General features: G+C 36.4%; 1 protein-coding gene across 1 annotated transcript in view; it reads right to left on the bottom strand.

Moving 5' to 3' along the window:
- LOC149210496 (uncharacterized) overlaps positions 1 to 8346 on the bottom strand; it is a 48990-nt gene extending 40644 nt beyond the window's left edge. The window contains exon 1 of the mRNA XM_089398977.1: positions 7695 to 8346. Within this exon, the coding sequence (XP_089255103.1) occupies positions 7695 to 8346 (652 nt within the window). The remainder of the gene's footprint in view (positions 1 to 7694) is intronic.
- Between the last annotated feature and the right edge of the window lie 13900 nt (positions 8347 to 22246).

Below are 22246 nucleotides of genomic sequence, written 5' to 3'. Positions count from 1 at the left end.
CTCTAAGGATTTTGTTAGCAGTTGTTTTCCAATAAAGATGGCCTCCACAGTCACCTTCATGGAATTCCTGCATAACTTTGTCAGCATCATCCTTTAACAAACATCTGAGTAAGACACCTCCAACATCTTTCCAATATAATGTACTATCAATAATGCAAAACTTGACTGCTTTTAATTTTAGAAATCTGGCCTTTGTTTTGGATAATCCAGGAGGAGCATTCAAATTGAACAGAACATACAAAAGGTCTGCATACCAAGGGGAGTTTAGATATGCTTCGTCTATTGGTGGAGTCGTCAGTTCCTTAAGATCATCCAAAGAAAATACCATGTTGATGTCTAATGCATTGAAATTTGATTCAGCCATCAATTTGGCTAATCCCTGTCCTTTGATCAACTTGGTGGGCTTGATTTCTATATCATATTCCAGAATGACAGCTATCCATTTGCCTCTTCTCCCATCAGGTCCATTTTCTGTGAGAATATCTTTGACAACTACATTAGGCACATAAGCAATGATATGAGAATGTAAAATGTAAACTCTGAAAATCTTTTATTGCTTTGACTAGAGAAAATTCCTGTTTCTCCATGATATTGTACTTCAAAGAAGCATCTCTCAAAGCTTTGCTAAAGAATGCTATTGGTTGTTCATATCCTTCTTTATTTTTCTGTAATAGCACAACAACAATAATACGTTCATATGCAAAAGAAAAAATAATAAAATCTTTAGTGAAATCTGGGCTAATCATAATTCGAGCTTGTGTTAATGCATGTTAGACTGGGTCAAAAGATTGTTTGGCCTCAGCATTCCATTTAATTTATGTGTCTTTCTTGAGCATGTTTGTTATATTTCGGAGTAATTCATCAAGATTTGGTATAAATCTTCTCAAAAATTTGATTTTTCCAATAAAATATTGAAGTTCTTTCATGTTTCTTGGATGATTGATTTTAAGGATACCTTCAATCCCACTGGGGTCAATTCTGATTCCATCTTTGGAGATGATATGGCTTAAAAGTTTTCCTTCTTCAAGACCAAACAATGTTTTCTTGGGATTTAGTGAGATACCAAAATTTCTGAATTTTTCAAATACTCTTCTTAGATAAGCTAGGTGTTCTTCATCAGTCTTTAAAAAAACAGTGATGTCATCGAGATAAATCACAATGAAATGTCCATTTTCATCTAAAAAATCAATGTCCATTGCTCTCTAGAAAGTAGCACCAACGTTCATTAATCCAAAGGGCATTTTCACATACATGAAAGTTCCCCAAGGAGTAGTAAAAGTTGTTTTATCTTGATCATCAGGATGCACCAAAACTTGATTATACCCTGAAAAACCATCTAACAAGGAGATCCTACTAGAACCCACTACCCTTTGCAGTATGTGATCCATCTTTGGTAATGGATAGTTGTCCTTAAGGGAAACCTTGTTTAAATTCCTAAAGTCAATGCACAATCTTATTTCACCAGTTTTCTTCCTTGTAGGCACAATATTGGATACCCATTTAGAATATCTAATTGGGACTATGATCTTAGCATCATACATTTTCTTGATTTCCTTTTCAACCAAGGGCATTAGGACAGGATTTATCCTACGCAGTTTCTGCTTAAATGGTTTTTGGTCTTCTCTGATTGGAATTTTATGTTGTATAATGCTAGTATCATAAGCTTTTAAATCCTCATAGCTCCAAGAAAATACATCTATGAATTCTTTGAACATAGCTATATACCTTTGTTTAGCCATGATAGGCAGTGATTTTGACAGTTTAATGATTTTGGGATTTTGCTTGGTGCCTATGTTGCACTCCTCAATGTTTGTTCTTGTTGGTTCCATTTTTGGCTTTCTAGCAACATCATTAAAGTCAAACAACTCTTCCAAAGGGGAAAGCCCTCTGGGAAAAATATTGTCTTTAAGTTGAAGTACTTTGAATTCCTCTTATTTCAGTTTTATGTACAGTTTTATTTACAGAAACTTTCCCATCAGAAACAGCAGGTTGTTCTATACTAATATGTACATCAGTTTGACTGTCTATTTCATCTTCCAAATCTATGTTGCTATCCTCAAATTCATCTTTTGATTGTAGAAAACTCTCAATCTGTTTATCACTTCCAAAAACTTGCTAGTATCTCATGTTATCAAGCACTGCAGGACGGTGTTTCACTTCAATTGTGTATTGTTTATTTGGATGAGGTAATTTGCAGGTGCTGGCTGAAAAAGCTAAACCATTTGCCAGGGCATTCTGGAGCCTTGGGATAACAGCAAGGTCATACTCTTCAAATGTTTTGAGAAAATCAATCACAACATTTCGGTATTCTCTCAATCTAGGATGTTTTGCAGAGTATTGTCCTTTAATTTGTTTTATGATCAGTTCTAAATCTCCTTGGACAGAAATTCTTTTAGCACCTACTTTTTAAAGCAGTTTCAAGCCTAATAGTAATGCCTCATATTCTGCTATGTTGTTTGTGCACAAAAAATTCAATTTGTAAGAATGACCTTCAGCCTAATTAGTTTTTGAATTGTACAGCCAAACTCCTGCCCCTGATCCTATTTTACCACATGAGCCATCAAAAGTCATATTCCAGAGAGGTTTTGTTTCAGGGTCCTATTGGATAATGGGTATTTGGGTGTCATGTCCTTCATTAAGATCATTTTCTGCCTGAGTGACTTGTGTATCTATGTCTCCATCATTGTACAATATGAAGGAATCAAGATCAGTATGGACAGAGTAGAGGGGATAGTTGTCTAGCTTTTCTTGGCTACTCACCATATATTTCATTAAGGTTTCTCTATACAGTCTCCTTGGTTGGCCAAATACTGTTATTGTGGCATACGTCATATCCATTTGAAGTGTTCCTTGTAACTTAGCCGCCCAAGAACACGACAATAGCATACCATACTTAGGGGGAATGTCTGCTACTACTATGTCTATGACTAAACTTTTTGTTGGTATCTGGGCTAATGTGACACAGAGGTTCTTGATAAGACCTAGACACCTAACCTTGTTGGAGTCAAATGAGTATAGATCTTTGTATGTTCTAGTGATTTCAAGTCCAAGTTTTTCCATAACAGTCTTTGGCATGAGATTATGTGATGCACCTGAATCCAACATGGCATTATGGAGGATTTTGTCATGAATATTAAGGATGACATAAAATGGAGGAACACCTCCTTCTTGAGGTTTGCCATCAACTTCTGGTCCAAACAGAAGCTCAGGCTGGTCATCATTCAAGTTCACTGTATCAGTGTTTTCTTCTATGTTGAGTACCTTTAGGACTTGAGACCTATACACATTCTTGTTTATCAGTTTAGTGAGAGGGATAGAAATTTTGAGTTTAGCAAGTTCATTCTCAATACTAAATGGTGTTTGAATTTTAAGAAGATTTGAGAAATCAACTCTTTCAGCCACTGCTTTGGTGACAAGTTCAGTTTGTTGACTTGTACTAGGGATATTATTTTGGATAGTTTTAGTAGAAACATCAATGGTTTTCCTAGTAACATTCTTTTTGTTCTTCTTTTATGAACTGTTTACATTTTTCTTAGAGCTTTCAACTGTTTTCTTGGGATCAGGCTCAGTCGTATTCTTAGCAAGGAAATCAACATTCTTTTTGTTTGAGTTATCATTGTTTTTCTTACTCCTAAGATTATACTATCTGTGAACTTCTAATATGGAATTCTCAAATCCATGTTTATAGTCATCAGACTCTTCAGATTCCAACTCTGTTTGAGCTAACAAGAACAGTTCATGCTCTTCTTGTGTAAGAAAAGTAGAACTATCTTGATTTGTCCCCACTAAATTAATCTAATTTTCCTCAACTTCTTCAACCACACCTACATCTTAATCAACATAATTTTCTTGAAATGGAGGCCTAATTTGTTGATCTGGGCCTCTTTGATCTCTTTCCCTAATTTGTGGAGTGTTTATTCTGGGATTTGGATTTTGGTTCTGTGGAACAGGTTGGTTTTCCCTAGGGACACTTCTCTCATTCAAAATTATCCTCTCCATCATTATTTCCATGGTCTGTGCTAAATAATCAATCTTATCATCTACTACATAAGTTGAAGCTTCTTCTTTTATTGTCACCCTTCTTTCAGTTTTCATCCTAGCTCTTTTTGCTTGTAAATTTGCTTCTACACTCACGACATCTCTTTGCATCGCTTCTAATGTTGGAGAATTACTTTCCCTAAGCTGGTAGGACATATATGTATCAAAGCCATCTGGGAACTTTATCAAGGCTAAATCCTGAGGTGGTTTAAGATTTACAGGTATTGCATTATAGGTATTGTTGAATCTAGCACAATAGTCCTGAACACTTTCACCTACTTCCCTTTTAATATTTTCATATTCTCATAGAATCTGCAGAGGGTTCTTTTTGACTTCCCATCTATTAAGAAAGGTTTGGTGGAACAAAAGGAGATCATTTATACTATTTGCAAGGAAAGATTTAAACCATTTTCGAACTTCTCCTCCTAAACTTTGAGCAAAAATTATGAGCTTAACACTTTCTTCGTCTACCTCTTGCAAGTCAAAATAATCATTCATTTTATCCACATGTTGTTGGGCAGTTAAAGGACATGTCCCATCAAATAGTGTGATTTTAGACTGGTAGTCTTGTGGCATATTAGCCAATGGTGCTGGCAACACCAAAGGAGCATACCTGGCAGCCATGATTGGTGGTGGTGGAGGACCACTTGAAGGAAGTTGAACAGTGGATGAGGTTGGACTAGTACTAGGTGGAAATGAGAGTAAAGGAATTTGAGTAACCTTATGTTGAAGGATAAAAGAAGGGGTGGGAATTATGGAGGTAGTAGGACTTGGTGACTGAATATGTGCAGATTGAGATGTGAGGGAAGAAGTTGTTATGTTTAAAGCAGTTAATTCTACTGAATGTTGAAGGTAAGCATCATCGATCTCAAAGGTGAGATCTATCACTAGATCTTGTAGAGTATCAAAATGTTGTAAGAGCTGAAGATCTGATTCAGTTTGTGAAGAAAGTTCTCTCACTGGGCTCTTTGGTAAGATTGATGGATCAAAGATAATATGATCTTTCCAATTCTCTAATTTAGTCCTGAATAAGTCTTGTTCAAAGTGTAAATCAAACTGGATATCCTAAAAGGTAACAAAGTTTTCAAGGAGTGAGTTGGCTCTGTGAAGAAATCTGTTGCTTGTCTGACTATCAGTTCTAGGAGTTTTCCTTAAGATCTTTTCAGGATTGTCCACTATGGTAGGAGGATTTGGATCTAGGTGGGATCTAGTAGAGATTATTTTGGGAGCCAGTGTTCAGATCTAAAACACAGACAAACTGAATATACACAAGAGTAGAAAGGAAACCAATCTTAGGAATAATCTTATCATACAAAGCTTTTGACTGGGTACTCTGAATTTGAATGAAATGACAAATTTTCAATATTCCCCAGTATGGTCGCCACTATGTTATCGTTCTATGATTTTTAAGATTGGCAAGACAAAATCAAAAAGGATACATCAAACCACTTAGGAGTCTAGGATCTAGCCCTCCTAGACTCAGAGAGGGCTCTCTCTTTATATTTCTAGATTTATCTTTATTTCCAATGTTTTAATGTATTAGGCTAGCTATAATGGTGAAAGGGTTTTATTACTTGATTTCTTGATTGTTTGTTTGGTTGGGGCAGGTCAGATTTAAATCTTTTCCATTGGGCTATGGAGTCAAAGGCTGGGTAGTAACATCAACTTTTCCAGAGCATTTGCAAGGCAAGCTAACTATCTTTACTGGATCTAAAAGTAGAATGAATGAGATGACAGAATAGTGAAATCAATAATGATTAAAAAGCAATTAAGTATTTCTTAACCATACATCAGAAGAAAACATTTATATTGTAACCACAGATAGAAATAAGGTGCTCCAACAAAATATCTTAATCTAGAATTTATGCTTTACAATAATATTTAATGATGCATAATGAATAAAACAACAATATATTTAACACAGAAAGATGACATCACCAAGTTAAAAACAACTCAAGTATCTTGCAAACGATCTTTTATTATTGATGCTCCAGCTCAAAAGTTACAGTGCTCCAAAAGAAAGATTATTCAAATAACTCGGGTCCAACCCCTAATACTTCCAATGGATGAAGTATTTAAAAGAAACCTACAACGATTTCCTTGTACACTTGGCAATTTGTTATTAATTACAATGAATGAAAATTTGACCAGTGTAACCACAAAGTGGCCACGATGAGATAACTTGGACATCTGGTCCCCTTTTTTCGGGATGTTGTTGGTGAGTAATTAATTTTGCTATAGTGGTTCTGCTGACTTGGCTGGGTGCTGACTCAGCTATGTGATATTCCTTTAATCCTCCTTGTCTTGTTCCTCTTGGTAATCACACAAGTCACTCGATGCTTCTTCATCTGGAATCTTGACCTTGATTAACCTACGGTATATTTCATCAGCTTTATTGTACCGTGCAAAAGTTGGTTTGACTACAAAAATGTGCTTCCTTTCATGCTCGATATAGATTGGATTGTTGATAGCTTCCAACAATGATTTTCTTGTTATGCTACCTTCAATGTTGGAGAGATTGACAACATCCTTGGCTATGCCTTGGAGACTCTTGACATAATCTTCTCTGGCCATGAGTTTGTCATTAATGAAAAATAGAGAAGGGAGACCTTTCTGTGTTAAAGGCTCAATTCTATTAAAAAACATGTTCACTGTAAGCTCCAAATTTTGCCATTTTTCCTCAAGTTGTACATTCAAGTTCTTCTTAGTCAATACATTTTTCACCTATAGAATAGTTTATGTCTTGTCTGCTACTCCCAGCTCTTCTAGCTCATACCTATTCCTTGAATTGAGAAATTTAATGATTCTTTTGCCTGTTGTTGGCATGTGTCCCAACTCTAAATTAGTAGATGAAGCAGCGTCTTTAGCTTTTTCAACTAAATCCTTCTCTTCAAATATAATTTGGATGTTGGGCCAAATTTCAGTCATGTCATTGATGATGTTGTTCCAGATGATCTCTTTCACCCTCCTATGGTGTTACCAATGGATGATTCTTTTTTCAGATCTTTGCAACTTTTCGGTTAAGGTCTGTGCCCTCTGCATCTCCACTGAATGTGCACTTTTAGCTCTTTTGATTTGGTCCTGTAGAACATTGACTTGGGTTTCTAGTCTCCTGATCTCCTCGGTCTAAAGATTCATGCTCTCCATGGATCTGTCTAGCTGCTCTGTAATGCTTCATGTCCCTGTAGCAGTTGTTGCTGGAGTGGCTATAGGAATAGCTGTAAGAGGAAGAGCCTCTATAGTGGTGCTGGCCAACTTTGCTGCCCTTTCCTTCTCTTCTTCCATCTTCTCCATCTATGCTTCCATTGTTTTTATTTGGAGTGACTACTCCATTATTAATTTCATCATTTCGGCCTTCTGACTCTCTGTTTTCTCTATCTCTTCGGACAAGGGATCATGGGTTGCAGGCATCTTGAGCTGCTTCATCAAGGCTACTATATCAATCTTCTTCTTCTTAATTATCCCTTCTGGTACTTTCACATCTGAGGGATCATATCCAATTTTCACCACTAAGTCTTCCAAAGACTTAATTTTGTTGTCTTTTGATTGAGATGAAATATTTTCCATCTTCAACTAAGATTGAGCATTTGATAAAGCCACCTGCATTTTAAACAAACTCATAAAGGTACTGGTTAGAGTTGAGGAGATCATTTCACCTGTTTGCTTGTGCATTTCTAGCTGATCAATAGGATGAACGCTCTTGGCATTAAACTCCAAATAGGTATGTTTGTAATCAGCTGGAGTTTTAGGTTTAGCTGTTTCTGCTGCCAAAAATTCCATATGCATTTTTCCTTTTTCCGAATCAAAAGCCGAGAGAAGTCTGCCTTGAGAAGAAGAACTTTGTTTCAAGAATTGAGCATAAGTACTCTTTTTTAACATTTCATTCCTAATCTTTATCTCTCTAATGGTGTCAAAGATGGTCTCCTCCTTTTCTCCAGTTACATTAGTAGATGTGGAGACTTGGAGAGTCTGTTGCCTTTCTAAGATTGGAGTGGTAGGAAGAGATTGACCTCCAGCTGGAGATGAATCAGGAATATCACTAAGATTAATGACTGTTTGTTGCGATGATTCCTTGCCTAAGCCCATGTGCATCCTGGCCCTTTTCCTAAATTTCAATTTGAATTCTTTGATAGAAGTATCAATCCCGGGTGACTGATCTTCTCTCGGCCTTTTCCCAGTTGTTCTCTTTTCATGTTCCTTGCCCTTGTCTGATCTGTCTTCTATACTCTGTCTTTCCTGTTGCCTAGGAGTCTTTGCACTTGAAGCAGAAATTACTTGTTCCTTAGCCTCTTTGATTGTGTCATGCATCCACTGTTTAGTCAATTTAGTGTCCTAAATTGCTTGCATAAATTATCAACCGAGATTTGTAAACTGATGAAGTGTTATGCACTATATGTGCTTAGTTAACCTTTCTATTACTTCGTTGTTTTGTATTTTATGTTTGTTTTGGGGGTTTCTGTTCTTTGATGTCTAAGAATGTACAACATATGATAAAATTTAAATGGATCTAATGAATTTTAAAGGAAATGAAAGGTTCCTAAGTTAATCTAATTTCCTAAAAATAGACCAAGAACTGTTGACCAGTTAGAAGCTAATCAAAAAACAGAGTATCTATCTTATCTCATCATTAGTCCTAATCCATGGATCTAATTCTTAAAACCTAAAGTGATATTGATGCAAAAAGTAACTCAGTAATTGCATTCATTTAAACATTCAACCATTCAATTTTGGAATATGAAGAAATCAGTCTCCTTGAAATGATTTTTTGGAATATCAGTGATGCAACTAAGGACTTGAAAGCAGAAAAAAGGGTAAAAGCATGTAAAACTAAAAATGTATTGAGTAAATTCAATTACTGTATGAGTTAGATATTTAATCATTTAAGTTAAGTTCATCATCATTTTAAAATGGTTTTTGAAAACATCCATTAACACAGTTAATTGACAATTATGTCCTAGGAAAATGAATAACAAAATAGTAAGAAAACTAGGCAATTGTGTATTCTTATTACTTCAATCTTAATTTAGTTTTGAAAAAAAAGTCATTTTTCCACGAAATATCTTAGAAGAACAAGGCTGCACAGTTGTCATTTTATCCTTACACAATTGGTTAAAAACTGAAATGAAATATCATTCTAAATTAGAAAACTGACTTGTTGAAAACAGAGTAATAGAAATTAAACTGAAAACAACAAATGAAAAACCTCCTTCAGTGCAAGGGCCCTCTGCAACTAATGTGGATGGAATGCTAGCTAGTTAAGGATGCACTTTAAACCATCATTGACAACACGAAGTTTGTATTATGAACAAAACGAAGTCTGAATACGGAGTATCAATAAAAAGGTTGAACAAATTCCTTCTAACTTCTAACTACTTCTTGGTTCCATACAACCGATATTTATAGGAAAATAAAACAACTGTTTTATGAGAAAAACTTGCTACAGGTGGCTAATTCGAATTAAATCCAACATGACTATTTATGAGAAAAACTTGCTACAGGTGGCTTAATTCGAATTGTAATAGAACTGTTTAAACTTCATATCAGCTACAGGTGGCTAATTCGAATTAAATATTCAACATAACTGTTAGACTCTTGATTAGCTACAAAAGAGAAAATCAAGAGTTCTACTGCTTCTAGATAATGTATTTTGACTTCATCTTTGACCATGGACTTAGGCTTGCTTTTCCATCGATCTCGACCAACTGAATAAGATATAATCCATGTGGAGATAATTCTAGAAATGCCCATGTGGCCCAGTTCTTCATTTGACACCTAGAACCTGCCAAACCATGAGAGTAGCTACAGAATCCACAGTTAGCTACAGAATAGGCTATGTTCTGTAGCTAATTTGCAAAAATCTATTAAAATAACAAGAACATGAAAATATAATATGCTTATCATTTTAATGCTTTCCCTAAGAGAAAACCTAGCATTTATCATTGATTGGGTCTGTATTCTTATGAGAAAATGAAAGAAAAAGGTGAGAAAAAATGTCAAGGAGAGGATAATTCTGAGGTTCAACATACCCCCACTGCAAAATCATTGCATGTCCTCATGCAATTTGCGAAAAATGTGAGTTCTTCCTCCCTAATGCATTTGCTCAGACACCTTTGCTAGTACATCCAATTTCCTTCTTTTGCAAGTGAGTGTCATTCTGGGTTTTCTCATAAAAAGCTTGTACTTAAGGTTAATGACTGCTTTGTTCAAAATCTTATTCTTTCTTTTCAATTTTATGTTTTTATTATACCACAGTCCTAGATGCAAAACGGTATTATCGTGAATTGCCTTGTCCAATTTATTTTGTTCCTTCAATGTTTCATTCTCCTGTTTGATATGTCTTTTCAATATCTCTAATTCATAAATTTCCTATTTGAGAGTATCAATTAGAGGTTCTTGTGGATTGACAGAAGGTTCGAGGTTCATTGACGCACTTCTCTTCTCCATTGATTCTATGTAATCATATATTTGTGTTTGCACTGGGTCTATGCCTGGAGAAATTTTGCTTGGGCTACCTTCAAAATGATGAACGAGAGAATTTTGAGGATTGTTTGCAGAAGAGATGTTAACAAGAGATGTTTCTAGCATTTCTTCATCTAAATTTATAAACTCTGTCCCTTTTGATGATGTTTTCTTTACCAAACCTCGGAGTCTAAAGCTTATTCTAAGTTGTGGAGGGCTTACATTCTCCTCCTTTGTGACCTTTTTCTCCTTTCTTATCTTCCCTCTTGCCTTGATTTGCTTCCTGATTTCTGTTAGTTCTTCAGAGATTAACTTCTCATCATCTTTCTAAAATGAAGACTCATGTCTGTTTTCAATAGTTATACCAATCTTCTTTCTTCTGCTTCTTCTGACATTATCTTCTTTAGGTGACTCTGGTGCTTCTTGGAAATGGTTTCTAATAAGGAAATTCTCCCAGGTATCTCCTATGATTTTTAAATGAAACTCAATCAATACCTTTATCAACCCATGATGATACATGGTTGTATCTATGAACTCTATTTTATTTTGCACATTTGAGGCCATCCTTATTAAACTATTTAGAAGGAAGAAAGGAAGATTGATTTCCCCATTTTCTAAGAAATTCATCAGTAAACGAATATGGTAGACATACATGCAACCAAATCTCCCCTCACAGGTGATAAATTTTTGTAATTTCAAGAGCATGTTCCTCCACTTACTTTTAAGAGCTAAAATGGGAATTCCTTTTCTAAAAACAGAGACATCCATACCTGGGCTTTTGAGTATTACTTTCCATGATTCACTATGGAACTCCTGGTTTTTGAACCATCTTTCACCATCCCTTGGAAGTTTTGTAGCCTCGGTTATGAATGACTCAGTTACTGCAAAACTTAATATCTCCAATTTCTACCTCTGTGCCATCAAAAGATCGAGCAAAGGATTTCGTAATCTCCTTATGAAAACCATCAATTTTTTGGATGAATTTAAGCCATCCAACTTTCTACAACATTTCTTTGAGTTGCGAGTATCCTTCCATGTACTTTGCTCCTACCGATTATGATCTGACAATTAGCCCGATGCCTTCTATTATGCAAAGTTCTCAACCTTCATAATTACCCTTCCTGGTTTTATGAAATGGATTGACTGTGAATATGGTGAAAGGAACTGCAGGTTTGTATGAAATAAGTAGATAGTAGGGGTTTTGGAGAAATGTAAACAAGTATGTCACGTCATAGTCATGATCGTTAATAACAACGAGGGAGTTAATTATGAACCGTTATGTGGCAGAATATCGAGGATGTGGCGGATACATAGTATGATGGAGATTGCAATCAAATCAAATGATGATTCATCAAGGAAACATATGAATATCCATATTATACATGCTTTATGTTCTACTCTTGCTATTTAAAATAAATTTTTTCATTTTACCTTTTAGAACTTTAACCTTTTCATTTGTTTTTTTCTTTCATGTTTATCTATAGGTACCCTTTTAGCAAATTGGTCTTCAAAACAATATTCTTCATTTCCCTACAATCATCATTTGTTTTGGAAACTGTATAATTATGTCAGAGCTGTTGAATGAGATATGGATGCAAAATCAAATCCAACCACAGTCGTTCCCAATCTGTCAATTTCTCCCTTCCATTCACAGAGTCCTGATAGCTATTCCAACTCTTTGGAAGGCCAAGGAGAACGAGGCTCACCATATCATCATCGGTAGTAGTTATTCCCACACTGCCAAGCTCATCTCTGCAGGCGGTGAGCTTGTTCAGATATGTGGAAATAGTATCACCCTTCTCCATCTTGATTCTTCGAAGCTTATCCTTGAGAGCCAATTTCCTCTGGTCGCTATTGTTATGGTAGAGGTCCTTCAATGTCTTCCACATTGAAAATGGAATATCCTTCCCATGGAGACTTGAGACAATATGGTCTCGAACTCCCTCAAGGATGATTCGTCTCGCCTTCGCCACACACTTCTTCCACTCAGCCAACTCTTGTGCATTAGTTGAAGCTAGCTTTGGGATTTCTTGATCAGTGAATTCCTTCAAGCCATTGTCTTCTAATACATCCTTCATTCTATCTTTCCATGCTATGTAATTCGAGCTACCTTCTAAGGCATACTCGAGTCTCAAGCCATAGAACACCATGGGCCAACCTTGAAGTATGATATGAATTCGATTTGTACCTGCAAACCCGAACTTCAAACTTCGAATTCTCTTCTCAGTATATTGTTCACAGCTCCGATACCATGTAGAAAATCTATGATAGGCTAACCCGATAATGCAATATAAATCAAAGCAGAATACTATAACCTACTTCTACTATCAGTTTGCGGAAGCTTAAAGATCGAGCTGAACAATATAATCAGAAGAAGAAGAATCAATGGCACAATACACATAAAAATACTTTGGGGAAAGTCTCAGATAAAACCCCACACTACTGTATTATCATACATGGTGGAAATACATAGGAATTATACAAACCCTTAGCTCTCATAGCTAGCCAGCTATTAGTACAATCCTCACAGATTCTCATAGGCAATCTTGGCTTCTCTCCAGCCTTCCTCTCTGCCGTCCAAGCTTCTATTTCCTTGCGTTGTTCCTTGTGGATGATTTTCTTATTACCAAGTGGAAAACTCTCCTTCAAAACTGCGCAATCCTCAAGGACGAATCCTTGACTGCATGCATGAGTTTTCTCCATGAGAAAACACATGAAACTGATAGTACACTATCCTTGAACATTAATCTCAACTAGGTATTTCTCATAATAGACATGCATGAGTTTCTGATGAGGGAATCTTCAATTAACTGGAGTAGCACTAGTTGAGTGAATTAATGCATCAACTGACTGTTAACTCACTATTAGTTCCTCAAACAGTTTGGAACTAATTTAACTAGACTTAACTCAATAAACTAAGTTAATTAATAACAACTCAAATATAACTCAATCTTATCTCCTTAATTTAAGGGATAACTCTTGCATACTTCAGAAAGACTTCTAACTTGAATTTCTCCAACTAATTAATTTAAAATAAATTAATTAGTTATTTCCAAGTAGCTGTTAAGACTAAATTTGATTTTAATTCACAATTTAATTCAAGGACAAATTAAATTCAACTGTCAAAACTAACAAGGGTGACAATAAGAATAGTAGAAGAAAATAGTTTGAGATTGATCACAACTAAGACTATTTGTAATTGACTACATTTTTATTATTCACATTTTCTATTATTCAACACTATTACATTGTCACTTTGCATTCAAAATTTTTATTTCATCATTAAAGTTATTGATAATATTTATCGCTGAGCAAATTTAAAATTAAAATGACCAGACAAATCCGAGGCATATTTAAAATGGTTTTATCAATATTAGATGTATTTACATATTATTGATAAAATTAATCATATGTTTAATAGATTTTCCTTGGCCGCACATGACTTAAACTGGCCTAGATCCATCTTAACTCCGAATTTATCAAGCGCCGAGAGGGATCAAATCTCTCAAGGTGCAAACATTTCCTCAAGTTTTGCAGTCAAAAAGAGGTTTCACCTTGAGAGATTTGATCCCTCTCAATGCTTGATAGATCCGGAGTTAAGATGGATCTAAGTTGGTTAGCGTGCAATGTTGATTTTTATCTATCACATTACAATGTTGATTTTTCTTCATCAGATAACAATGCTAAATTTATTGTTCCTAACATGCAACATTGAAAAAGGTTGATTATGGTTTGACAATGGCTACCCATGATTAACTATAATTGGCCATGTTGAGCATCATTGACTATGGTTGGATTATTGATCGTGGTCGAACATGATGACAACATTGGACTGTGGTTGGCTAAGGGTGACCATGGTTGACCATGATTGACAATGTTTGGACATGGCTTACTATGGTTCACTATGGTTGATGATGGTTTGACTATTGTTGACCATGTTTAACCCTAATTGACTATGGTTGACCATGAGTAGACTTGGTTGAACATGAGTGACTATGGTTAAACATTGTTGACTATGTTTTTACTACAAATGACTATGGTTAACAATTGTTTAACTATGGTTGACCATGGTTGTCCATGTTCACAATGTTTGACCTTTGGTGACACATAAATGATCATGGTAGTCTACGTTGAACATGGATGTCCATCGTCAACTATGGTTGACTATGATTTGATTATGTTGTCCATGGTTATCCGTGGTTTAACTTGGTTTGACTATGATTGGCTACGGTAGACCATGGTTTGATAATAGTTTGATTGTGGTTTGACTATGGTTGACCATTACTTGATTATGGTTAATGATGGTTGACTATAGTTGACCATGATTAACTATGGTTGAACATGGTTTGACTATGGTTGACCATCATTTGACTGTGGTTTGATTGTGTTCAAACATGGTTTGATATGATTAAGTATAACTGACCCTGCCTTGAATATGGGTTGACTATGGTTGACCATTTTTTGACTATGGTTGACCATGATTTGATTATGGTTACCATTGTGGTGGTGGTTGTTGATGGTAAACCGTGGTTTGACTCTTTTGCTTTGGTTTACTATGGTTTGACCATCATTGTCATGTATCAACTTTGTAAATCTTATATGCCACTATGATTCGTTATGGATACCTATGGTCAACCATCATTGACCATGGTTTAGCTATCACTATGGTTTGACTATCACCATGGTTTAACTGTATCATATATCAATTATATAAATCTTATATGCCACTATGGTTTGCTATGGTTCACTATAATGCGACTATGGTCAACCATCACCATCAACTATAGGCCATCAAGGTCAACCCTGACCATCCATTATAGGTCACCATGGTCAACAATGACCATCCAGTATTGTTCAATATGGTTCACCGTGGGTCACATACAAATATACCATGATGCCCATGGTAACTATGGTTCACCATGGTAGTCATGTTGACTATTGTTTACTATGATACCCATGTCAACTATAGTCAACCATAATTAACATGTATTAATGTATAATTAGTATTGTTGACATATAATTAATATGTCCATATTGAGTATGATTAACATATATTAATGTCTAAAATAGTATATTAAAATATATATTAATATTTTAATATGTAAATTAATATAATGTTTAAAATAAAGAATTAAAATATATATTAATATTTTAATGCGTAAATTAATATAATGTTTAAAATATATATTAATATTTTAATGTGTGAATTAATATAATAATAATGTATTGTGTGTAAATAAGAGGCCACTAACTTTGCAGGAAAGACAGACTGGGTGGGTCGACTCGTGAGCAATTTGGATTTTGAGATGACAAACAGATTCATGAGGCTAGTGACACGCGGAAGGAAATACGTTTGATGCGTGCAGAAGGAAGGCCACCAACCAACGCACGCAGCATTGCATCAAGATCTTTAACAATTGCGGCTATTTCTTGTGCATCTACATATCTGTTGTACGAAAACTAACCTGTTCTTCACTATTATCAGAGTGGTCCTTCATATTTGGCAAAGGTGAGCAGAAAATCAGGAAGAGAACATCAAACAAAGAAAAAAATAATTTATTAATGCAGTTCTGATGGAATGAAACGGTGAATCAGAGCGAAGGATAATGAATGGGAAGGAGGGAGAATGAAAGGAAGGGACAAAGGAATGAAATGAAGAGGCATGTATTTTCCATTTTTTAATTTATTTATTAAATTTTCGAAGAAGATAAAGCTGCAAGATTATGGTTTTTATATTCTTATTCATACACTATTTTTATTGTTATTGCAGCCTTGTATTCATGACGGTGGCTCAGCCTTCACTCAAAAATCTTCCTTCTAAAATTCAAGTTAACATGTATGTGATATTGTGAATTATGGAATTTTTTATTTTAGTATTTAATATAGATAATATAGTCAAAAGTTTAATTTTAGTATTTAACATAAATTATATAGATAAGTTTTTAGTTGTAATGTAGTTTTTAAGATCCCAAGTGTTAAAAAATTTAATAGATCTCACACACTTTAGTGTTCTAATTAAAATTGTTGGTAATTAAAAATATTGAACACCACAGGATCTGGAAATGTGACTTTTATTTATATTATTAACAGAAGAAAATAGTGCATGCCCATACATTAATGTTGGAGCCTTTGCAATGGAATGCATAGTTGCTCATCAAATGAGAAAACAAAGACGTTGAAGCATAATCGTGAGTCCTAGATAGATCCACGAGACAAAAGTCTCCACGAGGTTTTCACCCCAGAATCAAATTAGAACAGGGTAAGTCGTGTTCTCAATAAAACAAAAATAGATAGACAACTGAGGATGATCCAAATGCTTAGCTCCTATCCCCTTTTATAGGATTGATGGATTCTTTAGAAACCTTATTTTATTATTTTCCCTCAAAAAATGAAGGCAAATATTGTGGGGAAATACCACGATAAATAACATGGGAAGATTCCGTCCATTTTGACCATGTCAAGAAAAGGGAATAATATAAATCAGCCTGCCCGGAGATTGTTTACCTTCAAGCAATCCACATCTATCCATAGCAGATACATTTGTATACTGATATGAACATTTCATAGAAACCAATGTGTTATTCCATGCCTCCATGCTAAATGATTGTGAATGGATCCTTCGATACGTGGATCCCAAACAATCCTCCAACCAATCCTACCCTCAATAGATTCACCTAGATTCCAATACCACCTAAGTCTTAAGACCTGTGGGTTATGATACCATCTCAGCGCACCATCATTGTATGTGCCTAAGGGCCTGAGCTGTAATATACCCTTATCTAAGAGTATCCTCCTAGAAATCAACCCATTAATAGGGTTCCAACTCATAACCTCTCGCCAATCCATCCTATGGGAAGGATCTAATGCATGAATGTCTGCACATGGAATAAGTCTACTATGTTGACGTTTTTCGATGCTCAACTAATGTTGCTCCACTCAGTTACCCAACATGATCCATTTGGAGAAATATGCCCTACTCTCCCTAATGTATAAAGGTGGGTTGGTATTACTACAAGCCCTATCTATGTACTATTGTAGAGGGATACTCTAAAACTCCCAACTATACTCCTTTTATTACCTTGTGAGGAATTTTAGATGTTCCTCTACACTAGATAGCTTGGTCGTTGACTCGACATATACCCTTATGAACTCGTCATTTTTTTTGTTTTCTTGTAAGATAGTGTCTTGAGATATCTAGACTCTCTACTTCAACATCGTAAGATTTGTCTTGAAATACATGATCTTTCCCCAAAATTCCTCTACTAACGATTCTGGTGCCCTACTGAATGTCTTTGTACCTGTCGGCACCGAATGCCCAACTATCATAGCTTCAACTTGAGCCTTTGACCAACTCTTTGGGAATGGTTCATCTTGGGCACTATGTTTGTCATGCCCCCCCTCATAATCATGCACGTCATGTCGGTTCACTATTGTTGGATCCTTACTCATGTTTCCCTGGCCTCCTCCATCTATGAAGATAATTTGTTGTTCATCCTCTCCAATTGCCAAACATAGATGCATTTGAAGAATTCTTTATGGGCATCCTCCTCGAGACCTATGGACTTAGTTGTATAGGAGTATACCTCATTAACACCATTAGGTAGAATTTCCTCATGCATTTTCGAATGCTTGCCATCCTACAAGTCTCCCTAAATAATATCACATTGTTGTTGACCATCTTGAAAATCACTTGATCCAACTATAGAAGACTCCCCATGATTTGAAGTAATCTCCTTTTGATCTGTCCTTGTTGCCTCCTTCCTATCACCTTGACATGCATGGTTAAGTGCACAAGATCCCTTGTAGATAAAGCATAGTCCTTTCCTTCTTAGTTCATTCTTGTTAGAGGTTTTATTTCCTTTGTTCTTGCTCCCTCTGCCAATCCTCTTTAGCTCCTTCTTAGTCAACACTCTTCTAAGTAATTTTATGTTTTGCATGACCAACCTTTTGAGTAGATCATAGGCAGTTGGTGATACAACTAGCTCCTTTCTCCAAATGGTCAACAATTTGGATCTTAGTATCTTGCAGATGTCAACATCTCCTTCTAAGAACAAGGACACAATTTTTTGCATTCTTGTTTTTGACACTGTTTGGATGCGCTGATGTAGTGTTGGTGTAAAAGTTTTGGAACACTTGAAAGATTAAGTCGTCACAATCCATATTCAGCATTAATGTGCCAAATCTAAACTCTACCATGAGTTCTAAGATTCTACACCACTTCTGAAAGGTAGGAAGCATGATGTGTTCAACCCTTGAAGGGCTTCTAATATCAGCTACAATATCTTCCTCATGATATTATTATTGTAAGGCAGTAGAGGTGATGTTAAAATTATGATCTTGCTGAGACAATAGGCAACTATGAACTTGACATCTTCACAAAATTGTTCCCAAAATTTGGGTTGTATTAGCGCAAGCATGGATGGCTTGAGAGTCCATCTTTGTCTCTTCCATTTTGGCTACCCCACCCTCGACAAACATGTGTCTAATTCCTCCAACTTCTGAAGGTCTATGACTGACTTCATTCGTTGTAGTTCAGATCCAAGTGCGAAGAGCTTAGCCTCTCTTCCCTATCTTTCCTTCACTTCCCATGGGCACTTTTGTTGCAGAATGATATAGACTCTTTTCGATAAAAGTCTACTACTTTGACCATTATTTTGGTCTAAAAAATATTGGTATGTAAAAGACCATATATTTTCTCTAACTCGTAAATGAATTTTTGGATAATTTCTAAAATTTCTTTAAAACCCATCTTTCCACCTACCAAATTACCAAATTAGAGAAATATCAATTATCTTTAACATCTAGCCATAAATCTCAAAAGTAGAGCCCCTTTTTACTTTCTTCTCACTTTTTTTTTTAAATAGTTTATAATAGTAATATCAACCCCTTTCTTTCTCTTCACTCTTTTTTTTTCCCGTTAATTTGGAAAATCACTTGCACGTGCTCCCAAACACAATAAATAAGTGATTGATGCAAATATGTGAGTTCCCGAGGGTCAAGCATGTAGATGTGAATCTCGATGAAACCACGACACCCTCTTGTTACTAATCAACCAAGGTCCATTAACCAAAATCGATCCTTCTAGGCTCAAAATTTAAATATACAACCCCTAGGAAAATATCTCTCAAACCTTTGTATAAATTTATAAAGCAAGATTAAGACATACAATGGACATTAAAATCCTTAAACGGTATCTAAAATTCCTATAGAGATAAATCTTCTGTCTTAGAACATACTGGAGCCCTTCTTCCTTTGGTAACTCAGACTTCAATTAACTTCTCTGCTTTTGTGTCAGTTTCGCCAAGGAGCTTCACTGGCTATTTTTTTTCCCTCGCAGACCATCAATGAGTTTCACTGACAATATCTTTCCCTTGCAGACCATCAACGAGCTTCACTGACAATTTCTTTTTCCTTGCAGACCTTGCCATGAAATTTGAATTGCTCTAATGTCAAATATAAATTATAAATTTTTGTTTCTTTTTCCTTGCAGACCTTGCCATGAAATTTGAATTGCTCTAATGTCAAATATAAATTATAAATTTTTGTGTGGTAACAAGTTTGCTTTGATACCGGATTCGTTCTGTGTAAGATCCCCAATTCGTTGTTCACAATGTCTTAGCCCACGTTGATTCGGTCTGTGCAGCTCTTGGACGTCCTATCTGTTGGATACCTATACCAATAGGTTTCATATTTCATGATTGCTAAGGGAAAAGCCCAAATATGCTCTGCCTTGACTTCACAAAGATCCCATATTTTCTATAAGAGACAAGGTGTGTAAAGTGCTTCTCCTTGGTTCAAATTTGATGGCCTTGTTTCAATTTTGATGGATGATCCAACAGTCTAATCTGGGTCATGCCATGCTTTCAATTTTTCAGTTGTAGAATAGAGAAAGAAGTCTGTCCAAACTGCTTAATCTTGGCAGACAATTAGCCTAGGTAGAGAAAGTAAGGTTCCCAACTGTTTAATCTGGGACCTTGGAAGCTATAAGGGTAGAAGTAGATAGGACAACAAAAGAAAGAGCCAAAGAAAAGAAAAGGCAAATAAGGGTTTGCAAGCTTAAATGCACCCTCCAAGAAGAAACAAAAAATGCTAGGCTAAGCAGCTGGGTAGGTAGAAGCAGTGGCAGAAATGGCCTTCAATTTAAATTCCAATCATGCTAATCCAAAAAAGAAAGGAAAGCTATGGAGCATGTCTAATTTCCCTTTTATCCCTCTTCCATGTCATTTACTAATATCCCCTTTCAGTGGACATTCCAAGGAACTATTTGTGGTTTTATGATTGAAATCAAATCTTTTGGAAGCCACATTTCTTGTCTAAAAATCTTTTCATTTTGATCTACTCTTACAACCAAGTTTGTTTCAAATGAACTTAATGGTTTCCCCTTCATTCACTTCCATTATCCATGCTAACACTAACCCTATTATATAAATCCCTTATATCACCTTTTTCCCTAATATTACTAACACCATGGTGTATAAACCCCAACTCTTATATAAATACCTCCACTTGGTATTATAGCCAATAAGTTACATGTCAGGGATCAGATGACACCTGGTCATCTTGATAAACCTAAGCTAAATCTACCTTCTCCTTTGCAAATTCATTTCCTCACTTTTTGACCCCCATTTGCACATGAAACCCCCTAAGAGCCTAGTTTCTACCCTCACCTGCTTCAAAAGGGCTAAAAACATAAAAAAACCAACAATTTTCTCTTATCCTAAGTCTAAAGGGTGGGTCTATTTTCAACAAAAATCATGAAAACCCACTGTTCCAAAGCTTCCGCCAGTGCACAGATCCCCAGGACAATATTGAAATAGGCCTCTGCCTTTCCCCGTACTTGGTTATCGCTTCACCTTCCCGATGACCGTCTGATCGAGCAACTCCAGATCCGACGGCCTTGATCACATCGGACCCCTTCCGACACCCGATCATTAACTGTACTATCCTTCTGTCATGTCAAGCTCCCGATGACCGTTAGATCTTGCTCCTCCAGATCCGACGGCCACTACAGCATCGGAGCCGATCCGCTGCCCGAACGATATCTCCCGACGGCCGTATTCTGGCTACGTCATGCGGCAGCCACACGTCCACTCCACAGCCCATCGGAGGTACCACTGACGCATACCGCCACCGTACCGTAGGCGGTGCGATATGAAACCGCTTCGGTTTCCGGTTTTATCATTCCCGCTTGTATTACCTCACCGCCACGTCACTGCTCCGTCACCCCACGTCACCCCCAGGTACGCCGTCGCATCATTTCTCCGCTCAACCACTGATCCACCTGTCCTGCCATCTCACTGTCCCCGTGGACCAACCAGAGGCCGCCACCTGGCCGGATGACGTCATGCTGACGTCATCCGACCCTGACCCCACCTGTAACGTCATGCTGACGTCAGCGCGAAAACGCGCCAAAATCACCAAAAGATATATTTATGCCAAAAATCGTGTTTTTTGCTATTTTTGGGCGCAAGCTTTGTTGTTTGTTCTGCATGTAATTTCACGTTCAAGCCTGCACCAGCCGTGGAAACGACTTCCGGACCGCTAGAACGTCCATCCCTCAAAGTGCTAGCAAGTTCTAACCGACCAGATTCTACAGGTACTTCTCATTTGCACTCTAAAGCTCCATTTTCACTGAATTTCGGGTATAACCAGTAACAGACCTCCAAACTCAAAATTCACCATTAAAAGACCACTGAACTAGCATTCAGACCAAACCAGAGCTACCACTACACGTTTATAGGGCCACATT

This window comes from Pinus tabuliformis, chromosome 1_2 (genome assembly GCF_031772625.1).
Source record: "Pinus tabuliformis cultivar Carrire ecotype Pingquan chromosome 1_2, CPIR1, whole genome shotgun sequence".
Classification (NCBI taxonomy): Eukaryota; Viridiplantae; Streptophyta; class Pinopsida; order Pinales; family Pinaceae; genus Pinus; species Pinus tabuliformis.
The sequence above is the reverse complement of the archived record's forward strand: the minus strand, read 5'-3'. Positions and strand labels throughout refer to the sequence as shown.